The 12,648-nt window shown below is 34.8% G+C and overlaps 1 protein-coding gene across 1 annotated transcript; it reads right to left on the bottom strand.

Moving 5' to 3' along the window:
* Nucleotides 1–410: 410 nt before the first annotated feature.
* On the bottom strand, nucleotides 411–12,643 carry LOC110461543 (very-long-chain enoyl-CoA reductase-like). Its single transcript, XM_021515056.1, has 12 exons — nucleotides 12,561–12,643; nucleotides 7,970–8,020; nucleotides 7,387–7,438; nucleotides 6,681–6,725; nucleotides 6,459–6,562; nucleotides 5,911–6,020; nucleotides 5,127–5,232; nucleotides 3,158–3,230; nucleotides 2,681–2,724; nucleotides 2,368–2,425; nucleotides 1,842–1,976; nucleotides 411–1,327 (listed from the first exon to the last, which is right to left on the bottom strand). Exons 1-12 carry the CDS (start codon nucleotides 12,564–12,566, stop codon nucleotides 1,200–1,202), a joined length of 912 nt encoding a protein of 303 aa, XP_021370731.1. The 5' UTR covers nucleotides 12,567–12,643; the 3' UTR covers nucleotides 411–1,199.
* Nucleotides 12,644–12,648: the final 5 nt, after the last annotated feature.

Raw genomic sequence — 12,648 nt, 5'->3', positions numbered from 1 at the left:
TTGTATGACCTTTTTGATATCATGTGTTATAATGTCCTTTCCTCTGACATCACATTCTATAATGACCTTTCCTCTGACATCAAAGGCTACAATGACCTTTCCTCTAACGTCCCATATATAACCTTTGTGATGTCATGTGTTACACAATGACCTTTCCATTAATGTCCCATGCATAACCTTTGTGATGTCATGTGTTACAATGACCTTTCCTCTGACGTCATTTGTATGACCTTTTTGATATCACATGTTACAGTGACCTTTCCTCTGACATCACATGCTACAATGACCTTTCCTCTGACATCACATGCTACAATGACCTTTCCTCTCGCGTTATGTGTAATATAGATAGGATTGATCAGCATGACCTTAAACCTGGCTTTTTATAAAAAAAAATACGAACCATCAGTTACTGAGTAAACATTTTTATTTTTTTTAAGAATTGAATTAAATGTCTGTTTAAGACAGGTTGATACAATAAAATTAAGAGTTACAAGAGATAAATTTTAAATCTACAGACACATAAATAAGAGCATGTTTTTAAAAATCATAATTTTTAAAGTTTCAATGCATTTAAATTATTCTGACTTACACAAAATCACAACAAATACTTTTTGACATTTCACACAAACAAAAAATAAAATCTCTCACAAAATCCAACATATTTAAAAATCATTGAAATTAATCTTCGTAATCAAAATCAAAAGAAATGTTATGTAAAAATGTTATGTATAAAAAGTTTTGATTGGCACACACTCCAAACACTGTGTTCTACGAACAATGTATTCCTATATTCTTAGTAATACATAAACACATTGGCTACATCTCATCAGGTCTCATAGCTCACTCTTAAATACACTAAACACAAACATTTACATGATTTAGTTTCTAGTGTTGACAACACCGATAAAGTCAGGAGAATTTGTGTGGATTTGGTGAAATTCCAGAAATTGTCAAATGATTGTCAACTTCAGAAAAGTAACATATTAAAACATGTTCAAACAGGTCATGGAAACAATACTTCAACAAGATGACACAAATATTGCTTCAACACGATAACATAAACCCTGCTTCAAATGCTAATACGAAGATTTGTAAGACAGTGCTGCCACGAATGATCAACACAATCAGAAATGAATTACATGTATTGAAGAAGTGCTTGGAATTACATAATTATATAAATCATACGAGAAAGCTGTTGTTCACAGCAGGAATGGTACAATGCCTTTCCTCCTCCTGGGGTAGTCTTTGAATTCCTTCTTATAATTACGGTGTTTACCCAGAGCCCACACTGCCATCTGATAAAATCCACAGGTGGTAAATAGCAAGGCTGTAACATAAAACAACCAGCTAGTGTTACAGGTGGTAAATAGCAGGGCTGTAACATAAAACAATCAGCTAGTGTTACAGGTGGTAAATAGCAGGGCTGTAACATAAAAGATAATCATTTTGTCATTATACTTAAGCTGATAAATATTTTAGTTAAAACCAGAATTTCATTTTGTCATTGCAATGAAGCTGGTCTCAGTTTGACTTTCCAGGTAAACATTGCAATATTACACTGAAGCAGGTCCAAATTTAACATCCAGGCTAACTTTTGTCATTACATTGGAGCTGGTCTACATTTGACTTACACGACAAACATTTTGTCACTACACTGAATTCTGGTCCAAATTTAACTTAACAGAAAAAGACTTTCCAGGTAAACACTGCGACATTAGACTGAAGCTGGTCTTCATTTGACCTACCTGAAAACATTTGTCATTACACTTTAGTTGGTCCACATTTGACTTACAAGACAAACATTTTGTCACTACAGTCAAGCTGGTACAAGTTTTACTTACCAGGTAAACATTGTGTCATTACGCTGAAGCTGACCCATGCGACAGTCTCATATGTGTAGTTAGGACATGAAACGAAGTTAAACATGGCCGTGAATGGGTTAGAGGTCTGTACGGGGATACGCCTCTCCTTTGTTCCTGCAACACATTACGGGTAGATGAACAATCCTGTCTCAGGCCCAAAAAACACTAGCATAGCTAACACTATCAATATCTAATGTGACTGGACACTGTGGTTCATGCATAAACATTTGAGATCAATATCTTTGTTTTTATCTTTCTGGACAATCTGATTAAAGTTTAATAAAAGATTTGATTTCATAAAAATGTACATGTATTAATATGTGGACAAAATTTTGATCAGAATGTTAAAAAAAATGTCATTTTACAAATATGCTGGAGTCTTAAACAGATAGTCATATGTACAAAAGCTAGCTAGACAACTAACTTTTAAAAATATTTTTAAATTTGAATATTTAATTCTTACCTTTCAAAACTGAACTACAAATATTTGTATAGATTTGCTTACCTGCTGGTCTGAGGTTCCTAAAGGCCAGATGTATAGAGAAGTTCCCTAGTTCACCGAACTGGAATATAAAAACAATCTTCAGTACAATTACCAAGTGTGAAGAGAAATCATACTATTATGGTTGGCCGAGAAATCTTTAACAGGTGAACCAAGAGACAATTTTCTGTGAATGGCGAGAGAAAACTGAAATAAAAGCTGGCTCCTGTTTATGTGAGGAGAAACAAAAAGTTGTGTGCAAGTTGTGTGTGTATAGAAAACGTATTGGGGGCATCACTTGTAAACCAGTTCAGTAGGCAGTTAATGGTGTACTTACGATGAAACCAGCCAGGGCACCATACACCTGGGCATCACCATAGGCTGAAAAACATAAATAGTAACAGCTTGTAAGGCAGCTTGTAAAAGATGTCACAGGGCTCACTATTCTGAACATTAACACTGTGGCATAAACACACGGGCACACTATTCTAAACATAAACACTGTGGCATAAACACATGGCACGCTATTCTGAACATAAACACTGTGGCATAAACACACAGCACGCTATACTGAACATAAACACTGTGGCATAAACACATGGGCACACTATTCTAAACATAAACACTGGCATAAACACATGGCACGCTATACTGAACATAAACACTGTGGTATAAACACATGGGCACACTATTCTGAACATAAACACTGTGGCATAAACACATGGGCACACTATTCTGAAATCTTCCTGACAGTGATCTAACTTATAAATCCTGATGATAGTTATGTTATATGGTGGTAGTAACATGGACTTACTTGGTGGGGTGTACAGTGGATGATTGACAAAGTAACTAATCATGGCAGCAAATCCCCAGTAGTAGGTGCTATTCTGTAAACATAAAAATACATCACTGTGTGATAACTAACTACAAACATACAATTGTTACAAACCAAACATAACAGTAGAAACATAAAACTACTGTCACAATGCTAACATAACAGTAGAAAAATAAAACTACTGTCACAATGCTAACATAATAGTAGAAACATAAAACTACTATTACAATGCTAACATAACAGTAGAAACATAAAACTACTGTCACAATGCTAACATAACAGTAGAAAAATAAAACTACTATTACAATGCAAACATAACAGTAGAAACATAAAACTACTATTACAATGCTAACATAACAGTAGAAATATAAAACTACTGCAACAATGCTAACATAACAGTAGAAACATAAAACTACTATTACAATGCTAACATACCAGTAGAAACATTAAACTACTTTTACAATGCAAACATAATAGTAGAAACATAAAACTACTGTCATAATGCCAACATAACAGTAGAAACATAAAACTACTGCCACAATGCAAACATAACAGTAGAAACATAAAACTACTATTACAATGCTAACATAACAGTAGAAACATTAAACTACCATTACAATGCAAACATAATAGTAGAAACATAAAACTACTGTCATAATGCCAACATTACAGTAGAAACATAAAACTACTGCCACAATGCAAACTTAACAGTAGAAACATAAAACTACTGTCACAATGCAAACATAACAGTAGAAACATAAAACTATTATCACAATGCCAACATAACAGTAGAAACATAAAACTACTGTCACAATGCTAACATAACAGTAGAAACATAAAACTACTGTCATAATGCCAACATAACAGTAGAAACATAAAAATACTGCCACAATGCAAACTTAACAGTAGAAACATAAAACTACTGTCACAATGCAAACATAACAGTAGAAACATAAAACTACTGCCATAATAAAAACATAACAATAAAAACATAAAACTACTGTTACAATGCAAATATAACAGTACGGAAGGTATTTGATAAAAGCAAGACCACACACTTGTGTTTTTCTAAAGAATCAGAAAGCATGAGTTTATTGCGCGGACGAATATACTCATGAGTATGCACTCATGAATATATACGTCCGCACAATAAATGAGTGCTTTCAGATTCGTTAGAAAAACACAAGTGTGTGGTCTTGCTTTTATCACATACCTTCCTTATTTGGTAGAGATCGATAAAAAGATTTTATAAACTTTGATATTTTTTGCAAATACTGGGAACTTTTCAGTTCGCCATGACAAGGGGATTCCCATAAAAAGTAGTTCTGGATAGTAGGTGAATACAATATTCCGTATTGCACATGTGCAATACAGAACGTTGTATTTCATGGTCTGAATATTGGTTGTATTACTATAACAAGATTCAAAAGGTATGTGATAAAGATCTGTATAAATCTAGGCTAGAGAAAACCAGATTAGTGGTGGCTGGATTACAAAGGTATTTTCCTTTGTAGGTATCTTTCAATTGCTTTTCTTAACTGAATATTAAAACTTTTGTAAGATCCTTTAATTTGTCATTATATTCATAGTGCTATTTTCGTGCTTTGTCAGGAAAATGATATTCCAGTGGTAGAGAGTTCGCGAAAAACAGGTCAGTCCTTCATTTTGTTATTTTTGTTGAAACTGACACATAAAACAATCTGAGCGTATCTATCCAACTTCTTAGTTTATACATGTACGTATGTGTAAACCTCCAATTCAGTTTCAGGGTGAAGTTGGCCGACCAACAATACTCTGATCTTTTTATGCTAAGTTGGAACTAGATATTAGTAGAATGCCTGGAGCTGGAAACTTGCACTGCATCGTTAATTTGCAATGAAATCCTTCTGCTAAAAGCATGAAGATAACACAACCACGAATATTACCTGGTTTTCTAATAAGCAGTTACCTTGAAGATGTTCATGATGGGCATGGTGGCGTTGGAGAAGCGATGGACAAACACAGTCTCCAGTAGTCGTTTGACGTAGTGAAAGGAGAAACAGGCTGCTGCAAGACTGAAAGGTCAACGAGATATTGTAAAGAAACATGAAATATCCACAGAGTAGGCTGATAGTCTTACTTACCCTGAGCAGCTTTTGTATTTTGTGGAAATTGAAATACAGGTGACAGTTCAAACAAGAACAAGGTCTTTAGGACTTACACTTAGTTCAATACATTTGCTCCAATCAGTGTTCAAGTTGAGAAATGACATGGTTTGAATTTGCCAGGTTCAATGGAAACAAAACCATTTTTCAGAAACTGTTTTTCTTTTTATGCATAAAGTGACCTTGACCTTTGGCCTTTACCCTTTAAAAGCAAGCACATTGTATATACAGTATGGAAGCAGTGTAATAGGTTTGAGGTTGACTAGCCAACGTTGATTTAAGTAAGTTTGAGTTTGATTGGCCCACATGAGTTTATTGTGCAAAACCATCTTCCTTTTTATATTTATTATAGTAGCAGTAACCATAACCTTTGACCTTTGCACATGAAAAACGTTCCCCAGCAAGCTCTAGATTTGTTGCTTTAAGGAACTGAAGTGATGGTGCATAAATGGAGGTGTAACTGAAAGACAAGAATCATTCTAATGTCTCCTTCAAACTCGATCAGGGGAGATAATAATTCCCTTAGCAACAACTGTATTTTTCGGTATTGTTTAGGTAATTAGCCTATCAAAATGATATGAAACTCACTTGACTACCCAGGATCTGGGCTGGGAAGCTGCGGCTCCATATATAATGGCCGGCCTGGCGTAGAAGATTAGGTAAGCTACGAGTGGACCCGAGTATTCTGTCATAAACACCTAGTAAAGCACACACAAACAATATACAGTTCTGTTTTCATAAAATGTATGTTGAAATTAACATCAAGGATAAGTCATAAGAGAGATTTATCCAAAAGATAATTAGATTTGTTTATGTTATGTAATAAGCACTATCATATTTCTTTGCTTCAGGTTCTGAGAAAAATTAAAAAATGAATCATATAATAGAAAAATAAATAGATCAAAATAAGAAGATATTTTTTACTTTGTTAAGTGACATTAGTCAGACATGAACTATTGGCAACCACCTTGTTACCATATATATTCTTACTTATATTTTGGTATCTAAACAAATAAACGGATGAATATTTCACTTTTATTGTTGAGTATGCAGTTCATGTGAGGGATTAGAGATTCTAGAAGGGGTCAGATATATGCTATAAAAGGTCGGAGATTCTATGAGGGGTGTATACTCACGGTGGTCCAGCCGACCTGGGGCCCAAGGTCCTTGAAGTATAGTGCTCCCGGTTTAGTGAAGTCTATACTCTCCAGTGTCGTCTCATCTTTAAGTGTCTTTCCCTCTGTAACAGTAAATTACGGAATTCAGGCCAAACTAAAACATTTATAGAACAAGCAAGCCATCATCAGAGGGAAAGGTTTGAGGTTAATCACCACCAAGAAAACTCAAACTCTACTTACTGGGATCACTTTTAAATGCCTGCCGGGTCGGGTAATACTTGGGAACTGAAATAAACAGCAAAGAGATCATATTATGTCTCCACAAAAATTCATATTACTACACATATTCTATGTAACGTTGTACCTGATTGGACTATACTGATCACATGATGGGGAAATAGAACACTGCATTTTCCTATCACACTCAAGTTTCCTCAGTCACCTTTCCCTTATTTGCAGCCTTTTTCGAAAAGTGAGCAGGACACTACATCTGTTTTTAAGTGAATGAAACAGATGATAACAAGGGTCTTCTTCATAAAAGGAGATTAATCTTGAGGAAACACAGAATTTGTATTTCACACAAAGACATTTTCAGGTTGCTTGTCTGGTTAAGGCAGTAATGACACTTTAATATGATTCCCTGTCCCAGAAACACTACAGTATATAATTACTTAAGAAAAATCATGACTAGCAATGTAGTGGATAAATGCCTGCTGTATTCAAGAGGTTCAGTGATTGAATGGCAAAGACATTTTATGAAAGAGGAAATTACGATAAGGTTTTGCTGAAGTAAATGGGCAAACAACTCTGAGTCAGAAATATGTCAAATAAAATGGAATTTTTCTTGGTAGGAGATACAACACAGAATCACATGGTTCACCAATACTTGATCTCAGAAAAAAACATGTTATTCTGTAAAACTTCTCCATATTTAAATCAAACTCACATTTCCTCTCATACTCCCTTTTCACATCTGCAATACAGGATCCTGTAGAAATCTAAAAAACAAGACAAATACAGATCTACAAATGTACCGTCAATTTTTATCTTTCTCATGAAAAATTTGTATCAGTTTTTACATTTTTTAGGTTATACTGTTCAGGGTCTCAAAACAGCTGTCTAGGACTCGGTTTGGGGGAAAAGGTTTGCTAACTTACCAACATCTATATTTTAAACATGTTACAGAGATATAAAACATGACAGGCCTAAAATGACTATGTATTTTATTGACATAGTCATTTCATTGACTTTTTTTATCAACATGCAGAAGATTTACAATGATTTTCAAATTCTTGTATGGACGTTTTCTTCTCTGCAAGGAGTGTTTTAAATTTGAGTATAAAAGAAAAATGAACTAAAGAACAGTAACAAGCATGTACAATTACACTACTCTGATATCCAGGGCTTGTAGAGTTTATGTCTGGGCTTCCTTACATTTTCGATATAGTTACTAATTAAGAAAACATAAGTCTGGGTAGTAGGATGTTTTCAATATATATCATGCATTCCTGTTCATAACAAAAACTTACGTTGGTTAAAGTGGCTAGGGTCTTCCCAGATCTTGGATGGAGGACTGTAATCTACAAGTGAACAAAATGAACATGACATTGACTAAAAGAGTTAAAACTTATCGCTGTTACGAAGATGTATTGTTTAGTGATTAAATTTAAAAATTTGTATTTAATTTTTTTGAAGTGCATGCAACTGCTTATTGGCTTACACTGAGTGGCAGCTACAAGCGTAAAGGATGTGCATTAATGTACATTCAAGTCCCAGCAAACACATATTCTTTTTACCACTTCTATCCTATTACAAGTACTGTATACACGCCTGGAAAGGGTCATAACTTTATAGCTAATGATACCAAGTAATAAGTGACTGCAAGTTAGAACAAATGTCCTCACGACCTCAGATTAAAAGGACAGTCAATAAGTCAATAACAGCTACACATTGAGCTATGCCAACAGAAATGCATCTGTGTAAAACAGGTCCTTTAGAGAGAGAGAGGCCAAAGTCCTCATCCATTGGTTTTATTCTTACGTCATGCAAGCAAATCCATAGTCTATTATTTTTGGAAAAGAGCAAAATTCTTTCAACAGTCTTGATATTGAAGGTGTAAATATAATCTGTGAGGAAAATATAAAGCTACATGGAATTGATATTGACTCACAGTTAAATTTTAATAAACATATAGCAGAAATCTGCAGGAAAGCCTCTAAACAATTGACTGTATTGAAACGTATTGGCAATTGTCTGCCCAAACATGTAAAGATGCTAATTATCAAATCTTTTGTACATTTGTATTATCAAATTCACTCAATTTGTGTCCTGTCATATGGCATTTCTGTAACAAATCAAGTACCAACAAGATGGAGAAAATACAAGAAAGAAGACTTATATTTGTACTAAATGATTGTATTTCAAAGTTAGAAAGACATTTTAACTTGTGCAAAATCATCTTACCTACATATCACTACAATGAAACTCATTGCAGGTGAAGTTTTTAAAATTGTAAATAAGCTGTCACCTAATTATCTACATGTACTAATCAACAGAAAATATTCTACCTATTCATTTAGGAATGAAAACACAGTGCAGCCACCTCAGGTCAACACCACCAGGTATGGAAAAAGGTCTTTCCGTTTTGAGGGTGGCCGGATATGGAACAGCCTCTCAAATGAGTTACGGAAAGCAGAGAACTACTCTGATTTCGGCAGAATAATCCGTATTTGGGAAAACCCTGAATGCTGATGTACCCTATGTATATCCTAACAAACCTGTTTTTTCTGTGATGTGCTGCCATTGGATTTGTGTTTTCATGCTATATGCAATCTGTATGCTGATATATGTGCTCAGGCATGTGTTATATGTGCTATACCATGTGCTTACAACTTGTGCAAATTAAATGTGCTTACTATGTGCTAATAAGCTTTCCATGTGATGGTTTTGTTTTTTATGTGCTGTACATGTATATGCAAATGTGCTATTGTGCTTATATTACCATATGCTGATGTGCTTACTGTGTGCAATGTGCCTACTACAGTATGTGCAAAATACTTTCCAAGTGATAAACTCTTTTTCTATGTTAACAGTATTGTACATGTATGTTTTGGTGTTTTTTTTCATGTTGTAATGTTTATGTCTCTGTTATAATACTCATGTTTTGTTGAAATACAAGCTCTTTGTAGCTTATGTAGCATGTTTTGCAAAATTGATGAAAATAAATATTCTTGTAATAAAGAAAGCAGAATATATGTATTTTCTTGACTACAACATGCCTAATTACAGTTTCAGTGTGATATTTGGAAAATTTACAGCTTTGATTAAACGACTTTCATTTTATACAATCAGGGTTATGATTCATGTGTCTGCACAGTTAAAGAAGTGTCCTCAGAGACTGCATCACTAAACAAGAGATCCCAGTGGGATCTTGGCGCCCACCTTTATACCATCTTCATAAGTTCTTTGTCAGTTCGATCTTTTCTCTTCTTTCCTCTAATCTGTTTGATCGAGTCATGCTAACAGTAAATGCATCTTGAAGTAACTTTTGATCTAAACTTAATACTGATGTGTATGAAAGACAACCTTCAAAGTGAGTTTGTCATTTCACATATTTACTAGTAGAGTACTTAATGTTAAATAAATAGAATCGATCATTGCAATATGAGAAAGATCTGTTTAGTTCTTCTTTTAATCCGTTTTGTTTTTATGATCTGTCTCAAAATATAACATGTACAACAAGAGATCAAGGGGAACCTACATATAAAATTTGAGAAAGATCCCTCTGGCACTTCTTGAGAAATAGCGATAACAAACTTTCAATATCAAAATCCAAGATGGCTGCCTGTCGGCCATGTTGTTTATCTGATCAGTCTCAAAAAATGCCCTGCACAGCTTAGGACCAAGGGGAACCTACATATAAAAATTGAGAAAGATCCCTCTGGCACTTCTTGAGAAATAGCGATAACAAACTTTCACTATCAAAATCCAAGACGGCTGCCTGTCGGCCGTGTTGTTTATTCGATCAGTCTCAAAAGTTGCCCTGCACAGTTTATGACCAAGGGGAACCTACATATAAAATTTGAGAAAGATCCCTCTGGCACTTCTTGAGAAATAGCGATAACAAACTTTCACTATCAAAATCCAAGATGGCTGCCTGTCGGCCATGTTGTTTATCCGAGCAGTTTCAAAAGTTGCCCTGCACAGCTTAGGACCAAGGGGAACCTACATATAAAATTTGAGAAATATCCCTCTGGTACTTCTTGAGAAATACCGATAACAAGAATTGTTTAAGGACGGACGACGGACGCAGGGTGATTTGAATAGCCCACCATCAGATGATGGTGGGCTAAAAAGTAAGCAGAGTACATTAATGTACATGTACCAACACAAAGACCTGAGAATTTGTTAAAGTTTAGTTGTTTTTTTAGACCCAGCTTAAACTGATGATACTGTTCAGTGTACAGGGTACAACAATTTTCAACATCAGTAATTTTACTTCTTTCTCATTTATAACATATACCTATCAGTGGCGGACCCAGGGCCCTAGTTGCCAGGGCAACACCCTTTTTTCTGTGTCCAAAAAAAATCTGGACTAAGGTTTTTGAAGATTTTCCACTTTTTCATATGGGATTTTCTTCTAATATCAACCATCCTGTGAACTATGTTTTCTATGGCAAGCAGCAGTTTGAATATCTATATATGCCTAAGGGTGCAGTTGCCCAAACAAGGAGTCCACTACTTATACTCTAAACAATAGGGGATTAATTCTCTTTTGTTTATATATTAGTAGGGTCTCCAGTCAGGTCAGTGGTGAAGGCTCAACGGACTGTCTACCTAATCATATTGCTCTAATGTCACGGTGTGGTGATCACCCTGTCCGTTGAGAGAGGATAAAACCATCTGTTGGAATTAGGTATACAATGTATATGTTAATTGTTATTTCAAAGGTGGAGTCCATTTCATGATAGATAAACCTGTATTTTCACCAGTGGTTTCATGTACACATTTCAAAGACAATAAAGCATCCACCTTAGCAATCTAACTATATCTTCACATCAACGGGAGCGATGTGAAGATATGATTTTAATTAGATTGCCACCTTAGCATCACGTTATCAGGTGAATAATAACCAATGTTAGCATAACAGCCTGGCATGTATATATTTATTCTTTTTAACAGGTGTTGCCCTTGTACATATGCATGCATACAAATTCATATTTATGACAAAATAAATCAATATTTAATTGTCAAAATGCTCGCCTAAACTACATGCACATGAAAGGCATGACAAAAAACATCAACATTTTAACCAAAAACCTATTTTTTTACCATTATTTCAGAGAATTTGTTAACACTTGCTCCTCTTGGCCATCATACAATATAAATACTCTATGTTATGAAATATAACCTGGAATAATACTGCAAACTCAGAAAACTATTCTATGCCTTATTCGATCTGTTTGACAATGGAAATAATGTCGAATAAATTCTAGCATTCTGCACTTGAACAAGTTTAGTATTACATCTTCAGAGAGAAAAAAATCGCCTTGCTATGCTCGGCAGGGAAATTATACTTGTCACAATCTCGGAAATAATGAAGTTCTATATATTGTTTGGTGCCAGAAAGTAGTATACATGCACAACCGACATGACAATTATAATTTATTAGGTTTTTTTGAAGCTTTTTCTGAGTTTAAAATTTTGGGCAACACCCAAAATTAATTCCTGGGTTCCCCCTGCCTATATAGATATTCAACTATGTGGTTTTCAGTTTTTAAGTTGCATAAAAATAGGTCAGATTTTTTTGATTTTTTTCATATGTGTAAACTTTAAATTTTCACGATTCTAAAAGTTTAATGTCTGAATATATGTAAACATGATGCAAGATTAGCATAATAATTTCTTCTGACCAGATAGATTGAATATCATGCACATTGATATACGAACGGGTGAACCTTTGGCCTCGGGCGATACAGTAGGCAACCGTAAACCGACTAACAGTTCACAGGTCGATCGACGAGAACTTTGCCTCAGATCTGTTATTGAATTCATATATCTGATAAGCATTAACAAATTCAGAGTTAGCAGTGCACACTTGAGTTAAGAATTGTCAGTTACCTCCATAATTCTGTTTTCTTGTGTACTGCAAGCCAAAACAAGCACCTGTCGCCGGCGTCGGTTTCCAAAACAGGGAAGGGGGGCTACT

The sequence above is a fragment of the Mizuhopecten yessoensis genome, unplaced genomic scaffold, assembly GCF_002113885.1.
Source record: "Mizuhopecten yessoensis strain PY_sf001 unplaced genomic scaffold, ASM211388v2 scaffold10635, whole genome shotgun sequence".
Taxonomy (NCBI): Eukaryota; Metazoa; Mollusca; class Bivalvia; order Pectinida; family Pectinidae; genus Mizuhopecten; species Mizuhopecten yessoensis.
This window is presented reverse-complemented; position numbering and strand designations above follow the sequence as displayed.